The sequence below is a fragment of the Lutjanus erythropterus genome, chromosome 10, assembly GCF_056507025.1.
Source record: "Lutjanus erythropterus isolate fLutEry1 chromosome 10, fLutEry1.hap2, whole genome shotgun sequence".
NCBI lineage: Eukaryota > Metazoa > Chordata > Actinopteri > Lutjaniformes > Lutjanidae > Lutjanus > Lutjanus erythropterus.
Window position 1 is genome coordinate 20,642,762 of NC_139326.1, and position 20,437 is coordinate 20,663,198.

The window sequence follows — 20,437 nt, forward strand, 5'->3', positions numbered from 1 at the left end:
TAGCTTGTTCAGTAAGATTTAACAGCCTTGAGACATTGTGTGTGTGCATTCATACAGTTGTGAGCACGTCAACACTTACCAAGGAAGCTGTTGCACCCGATGGACGTGTGTGAGTCAGCATGTCGAGGCTTTTCAAAGTGAAATCAAGCATGTTGGAAAAGTTCACCTCTGCCACAAACAGTTTTTCTCTCTCCTCCAAATGATTATTTTTCAGACATCTCCATATACACTGACAGACACACACACACATACACAAACCATTCTGCATGCTCTCCCATGTGGTGGCGTTCTCACCTTGAGGGGGTGATGGGAGTCAGGTCTTTCCCCATGGTCTGGATGACGCGGCGGCCCCAAACCCACAAGCCAGCGCAGATGCCTAAACCACCGTAAAATAGCAGCCAGACAGGAGTGGCAGCGTCCTGCATGACGCCGCCCTGGTCATAGATCATCCACAGCGCCACCAGGGGCCCGATGGCATTGCTGCAAAGGTGAGGAGAGAGATTAGTGTTTATGGGAGAATGAACATAGAGGACAAAATGACATCAATGCATGTTTGTCATCACATGCATGTAATTTAATTAAGAATAAGCTTTAGGAATCACAAAACATATGATCGGGTACTGGGGAAATGTAATCTGACAGGTGCATTGGCTGTATGGAATGTTGTATGTGCTGTAACCAGCAGGAAGCAGCACCTGACATCATTTCCTCCGTGGGCGAAGGAGCCGAAGCAGGCGGTGAGGATCTGCAGGAAGTGGAAAAGCAGGAACACTTCTGACTTGTCCTTCTCCTCGTGGTCCTCCTCAGCCAAGTCGTCCAGAGGCACTGGAGCCGGAGCGCCTTCTTCCTCCACCCCCTCCAGCTCTGTGGCCAGCTTCATCTCCACGCCGCCCTCCTCCGCCTCGATCTCAGCCTCCGCCACGGCGTTACAGTATGATGAGTAGCTGTCGTAGCGTACCCTCTTCTTGGAGTAGGACACGCTGTTGCTCCTGCCGCCTCCCTCTCCCACCAGTTTTTCGCTGTCCTCGCGAGACTCTGTGCGGATGAGCGGCTGGACGGGCATGCCGCATATAGCTGCTGTGTAGCAGGTGTAGCTGTTGTTACGCCGCAGCAGGCGGTAATTGTTGTCAGCTGGGCCAGCGTTGGAGCCTGAGCGGTCGTTTTCATCCATGCGGCCCAGGTGGATTTTGTGAAGCAGGTCTTTATAGAGACCTGAGTCCTTGTGCACGGTGTGGTATACCTGGCCATCGCTGCGCATGTGGCCATCAAAGCTGAAGCTGCCGTTAGAGACGGGTGACTTGAGGCAGCCGTTGGTCATCGAGTGGGTTCGACCTGAAGGAGAGACGATGAATAAGTGAACGTGGATGTATAGTATTACTAATTAAATATCCAATAGCAGCACATTTACAGATTCTTCCCTTAAATAGAGTGGTGCAGCTTTATGGAGTGGCAATAAAAAGCTGTAGCAACTCATGTTCAACCTGTTGATGTACCAGCACATCGCAAATCAAAAGGAATATTTCGGTTTTACCGTACACCCTGCCATTTGGCAGGACGGTGCCTCCATTAGCCAGGTTGGTGAGCTCTCCACTGGAGTCGCGGGTGCTCCGTTCACTGCTGCCCCCTGTGAGTGGCAACACAGCCTCGTCTGTGCCCTTGGCCCCTGGGAGCTCCTTAAAGACGGGGCTCTCCTCCTCCTCTTCAGGTATCTTGTCCAGGCTCTCATCAGAGATCCGGGACAGAGCCTGCTCTTTCTTTAGACGACCTGGAGGACATAAACAGATGTAAGGTTTCGTTAAGAGAGACAAAACATCCTCTTAGGATAAACATTTGATAAACACTAAAACAGGTTAAGGTTAAGATTTTATTGATACCAATTGGTACTTATACTGCTTATGGATATGGGTATTTATTTATACTTTCATTGACACTACTTGCCATAATTTGGTGCAAAAATTAAATGACATGACATAAAAAAAATTCAACAGTTCTTTATTATTACTGACAGAAATAAGTAAAATTGATTCCTAAGTTAATGTATTTAGATGCATTTACATTAAATTTAATAAAGTGAGCCCACACTTTTGAATCTGCTGTTTATATAACATAACATAAATACAAATAGTACATAGAGCTGCAACAATAAATTGATAAATTGCCAACTATTGAATCAATCCCTATAACAGATTGACCAAATCAGTCTGATTAGTTGTTGTTTTTTTTTTTAAGAAATAAAGTCAAAGTTCTCAGATTCCAGCTTCGGAAATATTTTTGGTTTTCTTTACTCCTCTATGGTAGTACACTGAATAATTTTTGAGTTGTAGGCAAAACAAGACATTTGAGGACGCCATCGTTTTTCACAATTCTGTCACATTTTATAAACTAAACAACTACTCAATTAATTAAGGAAATAATCAACAGATTAATCAACAATGAAAATAATCATTAGTTGCTTAGTTCAAGATACCCACCTCCCAGGACAAGCTTATACTCTAATACGTCTGGGGGATCTTTCAAAGAATGATTAGAATAATTCAAATACTGGCAGAAAAGGCTGATGTTTTACAGAAAGTTATCTGGATGATTTCCAATGAGGGCGAGCTGAGGAAATCAGGCCAGGAGTTTCATAAGTTAATTACTAATTCTGGCACACATATCCCATTTTTATTATTTAAATGATTTCTTGCATGTTTTTATTGAAACTGTACTAATATCAACGATAGGCAGCCTGGTTTCAGGTCAGAAAAAGAGAAAACTATGCAGCAACATTCCAGAAAGACACGTACAGCCGTCAGCTGATCCAAACTAATCCCAGTGCTTGATGCTCCTGTTCTCCTGAAAACACCCCTCAGTACAAACACACAAACTCAGCCATCGCCTGTTTCATTTTGACGGATGCAATAACATCCAGATTAGGACAGATAATATCACCTATAATCCTCACAGGCATCCAGAGGTCATGACACGTTTAAGTAACAGGTCAGAGTTAGCCTCACTCGTGTTTATTTTGGGTGAAATACTTGTTCTATTTTAAGCCTCAACAGAGATATTATTGGTTCAATGACAGTACTTCTTTATTCTATTTCATATTAAGCTACATTTTTGTTTTCATCTGTGTAAAAAACATTTATCATGTCTATTATCTGTGGGGCTGAAGAGTCTGCAGCGTTATTGTTGGATTTCTGCAATAAACAGAAGTTCTTATCTATCCTGAATGACATTAAGTTCAATTTAACAGACTGGATGCCTTGCTTATGTCCACCACTCTCTCAGATATTCCACCAACTGCTCTTTCCACTGTTTTATTTAATGTGTCATGTGTTTTATAGCGATGTCTGCTTTGCTGCAGGCTGATTTTCCCATTAAGGAAACAATTTCTGACCTCAGTCTGAAAGCTTTCTACACTGCAGGCTAGGATCTTAACCCCGTGCCTCGGGCCAAACAGCAATACTCAAAAAAAAAAAGAAGAAAGAAAAGAAAAATGTCTAAGTAAACCAACTGGATTACTACACAGAGTTCACAGGGTTTTTTGGTGGCTTTAGTGGCTCTGGCAGAGGCCAACAAGAAAACACATCCGCTGGCATCGCTTGTTTGGTGTCAGAGCACACAGTGTGCAAGCAGAGGCTGCAGCCCCGTTGTGAGAGGCCTGGGTCAGAGCACTGGGGTTTCAGATGGCGTGAGAAAGACTGGACACACACCAACACACACACACACACACAGATACCTACTTGCTATTTTCCTCCTCATCCAGGGACAAACGAATATCCACACCAGACCTGCACAGATCAGCGACTCTGCTAAAGTGATGAGAAAGATGGCCCACACCGGTAGCATCTCTAACCCGAGCACTGCAATGAAAAATACACAAACACACATAGAAGAAAATACCACCTTGCAAGATGTTTCATAACTACTTATATACTCTTGTCACACCTTCGGAAGGAATTTTGAGCAAGCAAACAACATTGGCACCATCACCCGTTAAGACTGAGATGATAATTTGATCATATGCTGGTGTCAGACTAAGTAAATGGACACAATATCTCTATTAGGAGTTACTGCCACTCAGCACTTACATGGGGCTCCAGTGTACAGAATGGAGAACGTGTTGATCCCAATTGTGGAGGCATAGAAGAGGGGCAGCGCTCGCAGGCCATTAGGGACGGAGTCATCCTATGTAGAAAAAAAGATTTTAAGCACAATTTCTGATATGATAATGAGAGATAAAACATATGTATGTTGATCAATTTTTAGTTTAATTTCATGGTGATATGATGATTGATCAATTAGCAGAGAAAACTTATCTGCAAGTATTTTGATGATTCTGTCAACGAGGTTGTGTTTTAAGTGTTGTTTGTTTGTCAGCAGGATTACAGAAAAACTACTGGCCTGATTTTGGTGGAAGGATGTAACAGGCTACGGAAGAGCCCATTAAATTTTAGAGCAGACCAGAGTCACAGGGCACAGACAAATGATTTCAAACTTTTATTCAAAACGGGACCTTGGACATTTGGAATTGGCGGAGGTCGGTGCTCTCTGAGTGCCCTTCAAGTTGTCAACAGTTTCAGTAATATTTCAGTCAAAACTTTCGCTAAATCTAAGCTTTTCAAACGTGAGGATTTGCTTTTTTCTCTCTCTCTAATAGGTAAAGTTTACATAAATCTGTTTAAAAAAATTAATACTATCCGTTTTAAAATGATTAAAATAAATACCTCATTGTATCAGAAGCAATGTGATGCAGCAGTGAAGCCTTGTGGGTGTTTTGAAATTAAGATTTGGCAAATTTATGAATCATAAAAATATTAATTACTTTAATCCCTATCACCGATATTGTGATCTTGATGTCAAATACATATGTTGCCCCATCCTACTTATGCAATATTACTTTTAAATGTTCTGATCTGTCTATTTATTAAGGTTGATTAAACTTAATGTGACGAGTCCAGGTGAGGAAAGCTACTGTCTGGCTTTAAACATAAAAAAAACTGCACAGTGGTTGAAATGTACTTCATCAATATCTGTCATTATGGTCACTTTGTGTCAGATCACAATGATGTTTTAGTATCAAGTCTAAACAGGGCTTTTTACAGAATTTATTGTAACTTCCTGTTGACATCAGACGTTCAGCTCAAGTCAAAGGTGTGGAAATAGTAAAAACATGACAACAACAACAACATGAGCCAACAATTCAGTCTTGCACAATCTGTGGTTCATCAGGAAGTTGATATGTGGTATGACCCAACCTGCAAAAGGTAAAAGTCTCATATTATAAACTAAACCATTGCCTCAACGGTGCACTTTGGAAAACACGACACAGATATAATAGATAGACTAAATATTGGGATTTATCTGATGCAAATACCCTGCAGAGACAGAGATGAACTCATCCTGAAACTGACCCAGCTACACAGCAGCTCCTGTCCAAATGACAAATCGTCCTATGACTCATTCATACATAATCCTGCAGCCGTGACCTTAGGATGATCTACAACACTTCTCTCTTCCTGGTCTGCCAGAGATTGCCCGTTACATAACAGCAGATCTGCGGGTGTTGCCAAATCAAATGGATTTTATCTGTGCTGAAGTTCTTTGGACAGGTTTGTGTGTACACGTGTATGTCTGTGTCTGAATTCTGGAATTTTTTCAACTCCTGGCTCAGTCTACATGCTGACAGTGTGAATGTGACGAGACGCTCAGTCTCCAAAGATCATAAACCGATTAAAATTATACAGGGACATCACTGGCAACAAGATGGGAAATCATAAAACATTTTTTTTATGGTCAGTATTCTAGTGCTCAGCTTTTAAGGCTTAAAATGTAAACTTTGGAAGGTTAAAAATGTTACTGAACCAGCAATTGAAATGACAACCTATCAACTCAGTGGGGAGCGATTGAGCCTATTTGTGTTTGTGATCCCACCTTGCTGAGGATGAAGTGTCTGATAAGCATGAAGAGAAGTCCAGACATGAGTCCAGAGAGCAGGGGGGAGATGAACCACGACGCCACTGGAGGGGAAGGAGAACAAGTCATCAGAAAAGAACAGCAATGCCCTACTAATGTGTTGATTATATTTTACCATTAATCTGAATCTACAAAGTAAGTAGTAGGGCTGCCCCTCAAAAATCTTTTCCAGTCATCAGTTGAAAAGACCCCAAGACGACTTGCATTACGTCAGTCAAACCTCTGCACTTTTGTCTTTCAGCTGTATCATTCTACACAGAGCAAAGCAGTAGCAACAGCATGACAGGCTCGAAACTTTACAAACCAAGTCTCAAAATAACCACAAAACTACCTGTGACAGGAGCAGAGAAAAGTGATAGAAATGGAGGGCAATGGGACACCAGACAGCGAGGGCAGGGCAGTTTGCTCTGACACTATCTGCTCCGGTGATGACTGTCAGTGAAGTCAGCTACAATACCTTTGAACCAGACAGTGGTACAAGCTCCTCGAGTGCTGTCCACTGTGATTGACTCTGCAGCTGACAGTGCTGTCAGCAGCCTGGCAGGAGAGCCACTCTGTGGTGCACTGGGATTTTATGAACCGCGAGCGGGACGCGCACTTTTACTTTCTCTGACTGTGCAGAAATCAACTGTTCATCACATGTGATGTAGGTTGGCCTGGCAGCTCAGTTGATAGAGTGTTTGCCCTGTACTGACACTGCGAGTCCTCTGCAGTGGCCGTGGGTTTGACTCCTGCCTATGGCCCTTTGCTGCATGTTATTATCTCACTCTCTCCCCCTCTCCTGCCATATCTTCAGCTGTCCTACAAATAAAAGCATAAACGGTGAGACTCAGGCTGATAAAGGAGTTTCAAGTTGGGTAAAGCCCTAGTAAGTAATGAAGTATAATTTATTAATATAATATCTAGTAATATTTGCCTCTGAAATGTAGCTGAGTAGATGTACGGAGAAGCAGAAAATGAAAATACAAGTAATGGGAAAGCAACAATCAAAATTGAACAGTACAGTACTTGAGAAAATGTACTTGGTTACTTTCCAGTAATCTGAAAAAGTTCATGTCCATTAAACTGTGGTTTATACGTGCAGCTGAAGAAAGTCTGTCTTGTGGCTGTGTGTATGGCATACAGGTCTACTGAGACTCCTAATGGTGAAGAAATGTGTAACTCTGCCTCTTCTAAAACAGACTGCTCGCTGTGTAAAATGGTCTAGGGAGTCGTCCTGTCATTGCTGTCAACCATAATCTGATGATACAGAGCTAAGACTCTTTTTTTTAAGTCAATCTCTACAGTAGCTGTACAGAGGGTATCTCAGTGAGGTGATATTTAGTTTAGTGTACATTTTCAATGGGGAAGTAGCACTTTGAAGAGGACAGGAGTGACTTCATGTAAAAACAGCGTAGACAGACATGTGCAGGCATGACGATATACAAGCACACAGGCCTTACAGAGCCCCAAGCCATTACCGATCTTAACAAGCTGCATCCACTGTACTCCCTTGGTGCCGATGGCCACCATGGAGAAACCGATGGTGGCGCCAACAATGCAGTGAGTCCCAGAGACCGGCAGTTTGAGGAAGGAGGCGATTAGCTGCCAGACTGCTGACCCTGTGAACAAAACCACAAATATCAGGCATTTTTCGTACTTAATTAGCAACAGATTTTGAGCCACTGTTTATAATTTATTTACTGGATTGTAGCCTTATTAAAACATATTCAAACTGGATTATGGATGTTTGAAATTAAAATGATTGCTTTAGATTTGTATTGACATTCGCACAAATGCAGTGGTATTTCAAGTTTCAGTCTCCTCTGATAACAGCAGACACGTCATCCTTCCATCACGACAGACTAAAAAAAACAAACCTTCACAGGTGTAGTGTAAACATCATCATAAAGAGACCTGAGATCTAAAATTGCTCAATGAAAGTAACTTCTGCAGTAATTTCAACATATGGGATTACACATCTTAGACAAATGCATATTTTGAGATACACTGAAAGCCTACTACAAAGATAAATCTGTACACACAGCGCTGTAAATAAAAAACATGGAGAATAATACTTCATTTATCAAGACAAAACTACCAGTTAAGGCAACCTTTTTCCCCACAGATAAATGTATTTTTGTCATTCTTGAGCAACAGAGTGCTTTATTTGAATGAAAGACCTCAGTGTCTTATTGTCAGGAGGTTTGTTAATAGGCCCTAACATAGACATTGACAATATTCTGTATCTGATGCTGTTTCTGTGAACTCCAGCTAGTCACAAGCATGTTCACGGTTTTATCTTATCAAATCAAGGAGTCACTGTTTCTTTTAATTCTGTAGAAACAATACAAAGAAAAATGTTTCCTGTTTGACATTAATATAAACTGTTCAGTGTTTCCCCAACATTCACATGTGGCGGGCTGCCACCTGATTTTCCAGCAAAACAGGAATCCCCTGTGCATAATATTAGCTTATTCATCACCATTTCCCAGCAGTCACTCTTTCATTAAAATTCCATTGTCTCAATGGGAGCCCCATTGTTTTCTGTTCTGTGCCATTTATTTACTGAGGAAATCTAAGCTTGATGAATAAAGCCACTGCTCATAGTCAACAATTCCTGCTTGTGCTTCACTGTAAATGTGTTTTAATGCGAGGACAGTGACAGGCCTCAGAAGGTGTTGACAGAGCCGCGAAGTTAATTAACGACACAAAAACATCACAACATGAGGTTCATTTGAAAATAGATATAACATTTTGTACACTGTTTTTCAGTGAGTTAATTTGAAACTTTGAAAGGACAAAACAAATTTTACACCATCTCTCATAAATCCAAGTGTTCGTAAAACAAGTACAGATGTTATTCAAATGAACAACTATGAACTTTTACCAAGTTGAGTGCAAAAACAACTCTGCTGGAGTTATGTAAGTTAGCACTTTTGTTTTAAGAAAAAACAGTTAGAGCCACAAACTGGTTAGATAACCCTTTTATTTTGGGAAAACCTCAAACTTCAAACGTGTAATGAATATGAGGGATGCCTCTTGTGTATGTATATGTGTCCTGTGGACATTTAGAGGGCAGTGTGGCTGCAGCATGGGCTCTGATCACAGCAGCTCACAGTATGTCTGAGATGTTTGGAAAGTCTGTATCAGATAATGTACAAAGTGTCCATAATCTTGCAGGAGAATGTGTGAATGTTAATGTATTAGAATAGTCTGGCATGCTATTGTGTTGGTCAGGATGTGAAAAAAATGTGACAGAGGCGTCCATTTACAGGAACAAGCACATGTTCATATGACTATAAAATATGATTAGCGGAGGGAATGGCAGAGTTGAATAGCTGAAATACTTGTAATTATTCACAGAAATACACATTTGAGCTGAAATTATTTGCTTACTAATCCACTGGTAGATCAACAGACAATGAATTGAGATCAATTTAGATAATCTGTTATTTACTGAGTTATTTATTTGGCAAAGTTCTCACTGGTTCCAGCTTCTCAAATGTGAGGATTTTTTGCTTCCATCTGTATCTCTGAGTTTTGTGCTACTGACAAAACAAGCAATTAAAAGAGGTCACCTTGGGCTGTAGGGAATTGAGATTTTCACTGTTTATTCACCACTCATTCGTTTCGGTCCTAATATCCATCTATGATTTTCAGATTGAGGCTCCCTCATCATCCATGCTGGTTCTCATCTGTCTGTTTTACTTAATGATGGGGCCAAGAAGCAGCAACAGATCAATAGTACTTTCGACAGAAGCAGCAAATACATGACACATTACCACAACTATTGTTTATTTACATTATCATTAATACAAGACTATACAACAGTGCTGTAAAGCGAGATTTTGATATAGCTCCCTCTTTGCTACTCTTGAAAAAGACTGTGCCTGTTGTCGACTGATCATTTTGTCTATAAAATGTTGTAAAACTGTGAAAAATGTCCACTATGATTGAGTATAAGGAGGCACCTTCAAATTTCTTGTTTCTTCAAAGTATTAACTGTAGCAGCAAAAAACACAAAACAATCACCTGTAAATAGTTACAAACCAACCAACCAACAGTAGATAACTGCATGGAAAAACTTTCTGAGACTTTCCTTCTGAAACTGAGAAAAGAAGCATACATCGCAAGACGTATGCATCACGGTTTAAAATGTTTATGTACAGCGAGGAAGGAGGAAGGTAAATGACGTGTTACTTTTTTTAATATTCTACAATATGTGCCTGTTAGATTAAAATTTATGGATAACATAGTGCCTGACAACTTTTGTCGTTGTATTGTATATTTGTTTTGTTTTTGTTCTTTCTTACCAAAAAATGTAATAAAAGTGTCAAAAAAAATTCTTGTTTCTTCAAACTTACACTCCAAACCTCAAAGATATTCAATTTACAATCATATCTGACAAAGTAAAGCAGCAACCTTAAAACTGTGAAGCTGAAATTAATCAATTGTCAAAATATTTACTGTAAAATGAGTCCAACTTACCGACCATGGCGCTGACCTCCCCCGCCATGAGTACAGGCACCGTGTCGTTGTACAGGCTGACATCTATGATGCCCTTTCGAATCGTCTCTCCTACTTTGGCCCCCAGCAGCATCGAGCCTAGCGTCTCAAAGATAGACGCCAGGATACAGGCCTGCCTCAACGTGACCACACCGGACCCCACCGCCGTGCCAAAGGAATTGGCCACATCATTGGCGCCCACTGAGAAAGCCAGTATGAAGGCAATGATGAAGCCAATGACCACCATCCACAGGTACGCTTCCAGATCCATCTTGATATGATTTCACCACACAAAAATCCAAGCGGAGAAAAAAAAATAGCTTAAATATTCTATTTTAAAAAAAGAAGTGCTCTGTGCGTTTTTAGTGGAGGACTTGGTAAGCCCGCTCCTTTTCTTCGTCCCCTGGTTATAAAGAGTTCGAGGGGAGAAGCACAGCCGCTAACTAAGCGTTTGGAGCTCAGTCCAAAGATTGGAGACTAGTGATGGTGGGTGCAGGGAGCATTCCATAGCTTAGTGTGAGACAGTCTGTCTGCACGGTCCTTCACCTGCAAGAGACACGAGAGAGAAGAGACACAAAAAAACAGATTAGTGTCATAAGTGATGATTACTCATTTTGAACAGCAGCTTCCATCTGGCAACATCTCCCTGTGACTTCCCCAGAAAACCTAAAAACAAAGAAGGGGAGGGACCAAAAGGGAGAGGAGGAGAGCTCGTGAGAGAAGAAAACGCCCCCAAAAAATTATTCAGGATGATGATGATGCAGAACTTGATGAGACGCAGCGAGTGAGGAAGGCTGAGGACACCTCAGACAGCCACAATAGGAAATCAGTCTGCACTTCAAAGGAATCAAATCAGACTGTACCAGAGGGCCTGCTGACAGCGCCGAGACTATAAAAAGACCACAGTACCCAGAGTGAGATGTGAGCAATGCTCCCAGCAATAGAGTGGACTATTAACACCTTATCCCTACACAACAGGGCAGCTGACGTCTCTGCCAAACTTGCCTTTGTCTCACAGGTTTTTCCCCCTCCATCATGTAGACAGGAATATGACAGGAATATCTAATTCAAGTTTGAATATTAGACCACCAGACTACATCAACCACCGGCTGACACTGTGATGCCAAAACTGATGATAGGCAGAATTACAAGCGTGATACTAAAGCACTTTCTGAAATGTCCGGAGGCAGTTCGAGCACTTTCACTGCGAGCCAGGTGGATGTTTGCATGTTTGCAAATTACAGTACCGTTCTAATCTTTGCTCTTTCAGCCTCCGCATGGCTGCTGCAGTGCTCGCTGGGTGACAGTCAAAGGTACACGCAAGTTTTGTAACAAGATTTGGAGTACGAGTTCAAGCTAAATCGAAACCTTTGCTGCAGCACAAAATAAAAAAACTCATGGATTTATGTTGAGACTGCAATGCAGTAAGAACATCAGCAGTGATGTTTTACTGCTGCTGGAGGTGGGAACATTTCACAAAACTGCATTGCTGGGGGTTAAGTAAGAAAACTGATAATACAGTAAAGAAAACTTCTATTGATTATTTTGTCTCCTGTGAAAAATAACAATATTATATCCTACTTTCATTACTGTACTTTTGAGTGACTATGACTGGATTGGATGATGACAAATTCTTTATTGTTGTCAATAAACAAATATTTAAGTTATCTAGGCGTCAGATAAATAATCTGTATTCATTCATTATTTGTAAGATATTTTCAGGGTTTACATAGCCAGGTATTACAAGGGTAGTGGTATTTTTGTTTTTTGACTGTTGCAAACAACATCTTTGACAATGTCAGGAGAGAGTAACGGCCGATTCTTGATCAAGTGATCGAGATTAAGCCCTGGTTGTCAGGTCATACAGTGACTCTGTGTTAGGAAGTGTGCCGAGCCCCGCACTTGTTGAGTTCATCATGAGATCCAATATCGAACAACAACAGGCGAACAGCTTCCCATGTTCCTGTAAAGTTCCACAAGCCTTATTTCCATCACAACGAGCTTGAGAAGTGGATGATGAGGCCACCAACACTGAAGCCTCTGGTGGTCCTTGAGAAACCTCTATGCCACAAATGACTTGGTCTGGGTTCTTTCTCCCTGTTTTTTTCTTTTGTCTCTGCCACATAATCAGAGTCATTTCATAGGGGTTAATGGCAGCACATTTCCTTCTATGGTTAAGCCAATTGTTAATGGGGAGCATTAAATGTAAACAGCTTGAAGGCCAGACGAGTACATTCTCTCGGCATGAACCGACTGTGCGCTCCTCATCGCGTGGGGGCAGGCAGCTCCTTTCTAAATAGCCTGCGGCCAGTTATGGCTCCCTCCTCCCGACCAAGATCTCCATCTGGAACAGTTGAGGTCACATACTGCTATCCTTTTATCCTTTGTTGAACCACAACATGAACATAAAAAGATGATAAAAATTTGTCTCTTGATCAGGTCCGCCCAAGACCTCCCTGAATCAGAATCTAGTACCTTACCTAAGTGACATTGAACATTATTACGTTGTTAATGGTTAAAAATCTAAGAACGAACACGTTTCATTTTCCTCAGATCCCTAGTCACTTCCTTTTTTTCTTTTTTTTGTACAGAGAGGCAAGGAGAGCTCAGAGGCTGCCAAATCTCAAAAAGACTGAGTAAAAATTATGTGATACTTCACTGATCCCTGCGGGGAAATTCTCTTTTCACTCGCTTCCCCTCAGAAAGAGATCAGAGTGAAGGATCAGAGCGAGGGATCGGTGCCCCTGGACTGAAAGATTCAGAGTCTTCAGACAGAGGTTTGAGACTGTCGGGCTGAAAGTAAACTGGCAACCTGAAGTCATAAACTTGTGTCCATCAATAAAATTTTTATTGCTAAGGTTATCCAAATTAATAATTCATGACCAACAATACAGTCCTAAGTGGGGATTTTATATCCATCTGAAACTCAAAAATTCTATTGATTGCTTAAGTACTTCATTTAAAGTACAATAAATACCCTTCTTCCATACACATGTGCTGGTTTAGCTTGATTTTATTTGACTCCACTTGTCACAACAGGGATTCGAATCTGCAGTAAGGGTTCCCGCTTGAAGGTGTGTCTTTTCACTGAAGACAAGATTAGTTTGTGTTGAACGGTTGTACAACGGTGAATAAACACTTAATTTCCTATGTATTCTTCACAATAAAGGTCCCCCATCATTTTGCTCAGGAAATGCTGGGGTTTCTTTCGACTTATTCTACACGTTAGAAAGCAGCCTTTTCAGTCAGGCAGCAAATTATTATGAAGGTAATGCAATTACAATTTCAAGCACTGTATCCAAAAGCACTTTTACAGTAAAGTTCAAGTGATTTCAAGGGTTTCCAGTACTCATGAGAACACTGTTTCATTAAATCTGCACCAATAATCAGATATTAAAAGGCTTTTAAGACTTTTTGAATAAGTTAATTTAACATTCTTCTTCAGGCTTCCCTGGTGTATTGCAAGCCCAGCGGCCCACCATCAATTTAAAGGATAATTTTACAAGACAAGGTCACAATTGAATTAATTTTGTTGTTGTTAAAAAAATACACAGCAATTCTAAGACTGCACATCACCAGATTCAATGTAAAACTTTTTTTTTTTTAAGTGTGTTGAATAAATTATTTCTTTATAACTAGCATTGTTAAATCTCCATTCAGCTTTTAGCACTGACTCAGTGTAGGGTCCTAAATCTGTGTCCTTGCTTTTTAAAATTCTCAATTCTGTGATTCTGGCCATGATTATGTTATCACAGACACTACAGAGCCCTACTTTAATGTTGCCATCAGTTGGTGGCTGGCCCACACAGTACCCACGTCAAAAGACACTTGCCACCAGGCCTAACAACTTTGCTGGAGGAAACCCTGCTTCATGTTTGAATACCTCTTTAACACCTTTGAGAAGTGCTGTGCAAATATTTTTTTTTTTTTTCATTCAATGTATTGACAGTAGCAGACTTTGAAAGGACTGACTAACACAAGACGCTGTGTAAATGTTTAATCTGGGGAACTCCTCCGCCACAAGACGACCACGCAGTCAAACATGGCCGTTCACCAAGCAGAACCAGAGACTCCGCAGAGGAAACGGTCTGTGCAATGGTCAAACGCGTCACCGGAGAAAGCAGAGAGTGCATCGTCCAAGTGTGCGTGTGCCAAGCGTGAGAAGGAGGAGAGGGAAGATGAGCACGAGTGACTCGAGTGTGGGCGTGCACACAAGTACCCAGCCTGTTTAATCAGGTCTACGATTTTCTAAACAGGGAAACTCAACGTGACAGCTGCAGCTGACACTCTGTCCATTCTGAAGACCTTGTCCTGCTGTAACACATGAACACCAGCTCGCATACCGTCATTCCCAGTTGCGCACATAAAAACTATTTTTCTCCGGGGCTAAAATGTGTGCAGTAAGAGGAGTGTAGCGGTAACCTGTGGAGTGTGCTTATTGACTGCTGTGCCACAGAGAAGTTTCACACAGTTCCTATAAGGATGTAAAAACAGTTCAGGACTAAGGGGAATATTAAAAGAAACAATGTGCTCCAGCTTCAATAGCCTTTGTCAGGCTTACAGGATATAGTTAGTATATGCAGGAAAACCCAAAATGACTGCTTGAGGGCCCAGGGACCAATCAGACAGTTATATCTAGTTCAACCTTCACCCTCATAAACTGGGAAATTCTGAGTTTAATAGTCTTCTCTTTCTGAAGGAGAAAGAAACAAAGAGGAGAAAGAAGATGAGAAGAGAAAATGCCCAAAGAACGTCCAAATTTAGAAAAATGATAAGCTAAACTTAATTTAATGCCTGTAGGTAAATTCTTTCTTTGCACTGGACTATCCTAACTATTTAGAGCCAGTGGGCATCCCTAATGCAGTCCATGAGGGGTGGGGGACAACTCCAGTGTCTCCTCAAAGGCAATGCCAAGAGTATGTTTAATACTTAGAAAGCAATATTGATATTTTGGGAAGTATGTTTATCTTTCTCTCTAAGAATTAGAAGAGCAGATGGATACCGCTCTGATGTCTGTTCTAAAGCTGAGACAATTAGTCGATTAACCTATTAATTAATGAAAAGAAAATTAGTTGCCAACTAGTTTGATTATCTGTAATCATTTCAGTCATTTTTCAAACAAAAACCTCAAACGTGCTTGTTACAGCTTCTTAAACATTAGGATTTGCTGCTTTCCTTTTTCTTTATTATAGTAAATTAAGAGTGTTTGGCTTTTAAACTGTAAATGATTAATCTATTAATCATGAAAATAATTGGTAGATTAATGGTTTATGAAAATAATTGTTAATTAAAGCCCTAGTCTGCACAGTAAAAGTGAAACTATCATCAGCAGCCTCTTAGCTTAGTTTAGCACAAAGACAGGAAACAAGTTATCTTTAGTTGATTCACCGTCTCCACCACGGCCTCGCTGCTGACTTTGTTCTGTGCGTACGTGAATATCTGCTGAAGCTCAGCCCCGACACAGAGAGCAGAGGAGAGGGCGCTTAATGTTAAGTTACACCAAAACACTGAAAGAACCAATAACGTCAGAGCTTTGCCAAATTTTCAGATATGGAGCAAATTAAGCTAAACCTGTGACATGCATGTCTGCTACAATGGCAGGAAACCTGTGGAAATGATGCAAACAAAACGAAAGAAAAGGTCTAGTTAATTCTGGTAGGACTCCAACCTTGGACTTCCTGCTCTTGATGCAACAAGAGTGATTATTCTACTGAAGTCTACTGTAGAGCTGCAACTATTAGTTGATTAATTGATTAGCTGTCAACTACTTGCCAACTATTTTTGATAACTCATTAATGGGTTTGAGTAATTCTCTGATGTCAGGATCTTAAATAGCAAAGTTTTCTGGTTTCATTACTACTCTGACAAAATACTTAATATCTTTGGGCTCTGGTCAAAACCAGACATTTTAGGACATTTGGGAAAACACTGACCAACATTTTTCTTAATTTTCCGAGACTTTATAGACCAAACAACTAATCCATTAATTGAGATAATGATCGATAGATTAATCGACAATGAAAATAATCATTAGTTGCAGCACTGGTCTGTTGAATTTGACAGATATCTATTACACAGCACAGACAACAATTTTGATATCTTTTTTAATGTTCACATTACAAAACTGACCATGAATAATGAACTGCACAAACTTCTCTCTTGATCCCTGCCCTCTTACGACACAACTACGCCTCAGGGTGTTAAGCAGCAGCACCTCCTCCAAATGCAGTGACGGCCGAGACAAAGCAAGCGCTTTTTCTTTAACATCCCTGTCATGTGCAAACCACTCACCACCAACCTATGGACATTACCCAGACTGCTAACTGTAGACACAAGCAGGCTACTCTCATATTCAAGCTGTAAACTGCGGTTAAAAAAACACCACACTCGCATAACAAAAACCTGTTTGCTGCTTTCAACAGCTGGCGCCTGAGCTGCAAGACTGAAAACACATCAAAAATGTCTACTGCACAGTTTGAACATGGAAAACACAGCCTGGAAATGTTTATACATCCTGACAGATGAAGAGGTATATGACCTTATGTCCTTGAGTAGTAAGTCAACAACCCTGCCACGACTTGCTACAAACATTGATTTGCACATGCAGTAACCAGTCAGAGAGCGCAGTATGAGCCAGAGATTCAATTTCACATTCATGTCTGTGATGCAAGCTAAACAGAGCTCATGTGAAATGGATTTCTTGCAAACAGATTGGCTATATGATCTACAATATGTTCAGAGGAGCCATCTTAGGTGGAGGCTACACAGTCCAAGTGTGTGACTTGAGAGTTTTCACTGCTCCTATGAATCATTCATCTGGACCTTGAAACTTCTAAGAGTCCTTTGAAAGAAAAACCTTATAAAAGCTCCACGAATTAATAGAGTAAAATACAAAATATGTTGCATAAAATTGTTACGCAACCTGTGCGAAGGTTAGCGTTTTCTCTTTTCCTCTTTATTTCGTCATACCAGTAATAGTCTACTTGACTTAAAAAAAAAAAAAAAAAACTCCACAATAGCAAAGATATTAAACATTTCCTCCATGTACTTTACCATCAAGGAGCATTATACCACAAAAATATAATCTGTTAACAATTTCTCAGGGTTCAAACAAGGAAACAAGCAGAGTCTGCAGTGCCATAATGCAGATTCAGGGGCAGTGATCGCAATTACTTCTTGCTACCTGGTAAGAATGCACACAATGATTACGTTGCTGTTTTGCTGGTCACTGGGATGTGAAAAAACAAACCGGAGATGAAACAGCAAAGTGCTTAATTTCACTTGAAAAAGGGGGGAATAACGGTTATTTGTTACCAGAGGGAAGAAATGACTTGCAAGCTCAATTAAATAAAATTCAGGAAAGATGTTTGAGATGATATGCAGGTAGCCCACTCACAGCAGGACAGACTGTGTCTTTAATCAGTAAGGAACTTAATGTATAGTTATCACTGACAGATGAACATATTGAACGCCAGCTGCTTCCACAACTGAATAAAATTAATTTCACAGTTAATTATGATTTCCAACACACAACACAGAGTTTGTTTAAAAGACCACTGCGGAATTAAAACACTGGTAATGAGTCAGTTTCAAGCTGTCTGCTGGAGAGCCCTGTACTTAAGTATTCACTTTCCTTTTCGAGGGGCAGCAGGTTAATTAGACTTTGTCTGTCTGGAGGCTTCTGGATGACAACAAGACTACTGCGACTTTAGAACAGAACCAAACTACAACAATGTTTAGCTTTGATGAAGGTTTGAGACCATCAATAGATCTGCCTACAGTCTGTCACATATTGCTTTTTCCATTCAGCTCAGGTGCATCATTTATGACAAGTGTGTCTTGACCGCTGTCCAAGGTGCTGAACCTGAGACCACTGGGGGTGAGTGAGCTGTCCAAGGTGATAGCTATTGATTACTTGAGAGAGCCATGATGTTACCTGAAGAAAGAAACACATTCAGCGATATTTTAGTGTGGATGCTTTGGATTATACTGTATGAGTCATTTCAGATGTCTATAACAGGATTTTAATTTTCAATTTATGATACTCAAATCAAATTTGGTGCATCAGTAACACTGTAGCTACCACTTCTGAAAACTTTTGAAGGAATGCCAAAATATCTCCTGGGGATACAGAAGGTAATTGATTAGAGTTTTCCTTTTTAGAAACTTATAACATAAGCATCCCTCTACTACTCCATAATCCCATTCTTCGTATCATATCATACTACAGTCACCTTTGTGAGATTTTATAATTTTGCTCATTTCTTGGTGTTTACAAGACCAACATTAAACTCGGAGTGGCTGTTCAGGCTGGCAGACTGCAGACTGGATGAATATATCACCTATCTGACTAGTGGATGAATCCATCACTGTCCATTGGGGTTCTTTTTGGGGAATGTTTGTCATTTTCTTTTGCTAAATTTATGGTGTAATTTGATAGCCTAGTCTAATTCACTGAGCCACTGACAGCAAAGAACAAGTGGGATGGAAAACAGCCTGTACAATCAGAACATTTTCACATCCAACTTTATAAATTAAGGATTTATTTTGTCCAAACTAGTGGTGATTGTTGGAACAGAGGAAAGACTGAGTTTTGTTTTTCTGGGGTGTTTGAACGTGTGTTTTAAAATGAGTTAACAGGGCAATTAAGCTAATTTTAGTTCAGTAATGGGGAGAATCTTTGATTCAGATCATGCAGCTGTATTTGTACCATTTAAAAGGGAAAATAGGTATACAAATATTTCCTTGACATTTTGTGAGTTTATTTTGTTTACTTATTAGATGTAGCAAACATACTTAATGCAATGAATGTGTAATTTGCACACATCTCCCATTTGAATCTCAGATGAAACTCACTCAGGTGGCGGGCGGTAAGACACAAATACCTGCAATCACCCGTTGCTGGACTGATGCTGGCCAGATGGAAATTTTTAACTTTTAGTTTCACTTTAGTGGCTGTTGCTCAAGAGGTGTTGGAAGTTGTACAATACTTGTTGGTTGTTCTGTCCTCAGCTCTGACAGTGATCCCCAGATTGCTCACAATGGACAGGTCAGTTCCCTGCATCACAGCGGTGTGTTTGTGAGTAAAACACTTTGATTTCCTTGATAGAAGACAGCACCGTACACTGTAAGCGCCATCCGTTTATCATTCGCCATCTCATACTCAGCTTGAAATGAACTGCTGTCCCATCTAAATCAGCTAGCCTAAATAAAAAACACTTGAAAGAGACACACTCTGTGAGACAACATGCTCTTGAGGATTATTTCTGGCAGACACATTTTCTTCCTGTGGGTGTCAGGTGGCAAACAGTACAGATAATGAGGACACTGACACAAAAAACACAACACGGGGAAAACAAGACTAAATTAGGTCTTCATCTCATCTGTGCTGGAATATGTAATCATGATGTCTAGAGGACAAATTGAAGACTTTAAAAAAAAAGGGGACGTTGTTCAGTACATGTTGAGAATATTAACATTTCTTTTGTCAGTGAACTATCAGGCTTCATCACAGCCTGAGCAGAGCATGTTACCTGTTACAGCTTTGACCTCTGGAAGCAAACGCTGTGTGCTGTGACTGTGAAGTGTGTGCAAACTACTTACTGCGATCACTTCTTTAATTGTTTGCTGTCGTTGCTGTACAATGCTCATTAATCTGCCTGAGATGCCACTGCACCACAGCCACAGCTGGTGCAAAACACTGTGTCACGAGCTACAGTCTGCATTGACACGCGGCTGCTATCCACAAACTGATTCGCCCCCCCCTCCCTCCCTCCTCTCATCAACTAACCCTTCTTCTCTAGGCACATGCTGAAAGGACCAGAGCTAGAACATACAGACATGCAGCGTCAGATGATGACTCACAGCAGCGTCCTACTGGTGCTGCTGCCTAATTGTTACACCTGAAGCATACGCAACTGCAGTCTGTGCCTCCAAGGACACCGGATGCTCACATCTACCAGATGGCTTAGAAAGTTAAAAAACAGAG

At 40.7% G+C, this 20,437-nt stretch overlaps 1 protein-coding gene across 5 annotated transcripts in view; it reads right to left on the bottom strand.

The window, feature by feature from the left end:
• slc20a2 (solute carrier family 20 member 2) overlaps positions 1-20,437 on the bottom strand; it is a 55,947-nt gene that overhangs the window by 10,023 nt on the left and 25,487 nt on the right. For all 5 annotated transcript variants that reach the window (XM_084728624.1, XM_084728620.1, XM_084728621.1 and 2 more), the window contains 8 exons: positions 10,432-10,995; positions 7,422-7,562; positions 5,920-6,005; positions 4,077-4,173; positions 3,729-3,848; positions 1,532-1,765; positions 696-1,332; positions 295-480 (listed from right to left, as the gene is read on the bottom strand). In XM_084728624.1, coding sequence (XP_084584750.1) covers positions 295-480; positions 696-1,332; positions 1,532-1,765; positions 3,729-3,848; positions 4,077-4,173; positions 5,920-6,005; positions 7,422-7,562; positions 10,432-10,720 — 1,790 coding nt within the window. In that variant the 5' untranslated portion in view covers positions 10,721-10,995. The remainder of the gene's footprint in view (positions 1-294; positions 481-695; positions 1,333-1,531; positions 1,766-3,728; positions 3,849-4,076; positions 4,174-5,919; positions 6,006-7,421; positions 7,563-10,431; positions 10,996-20,437) is intronic.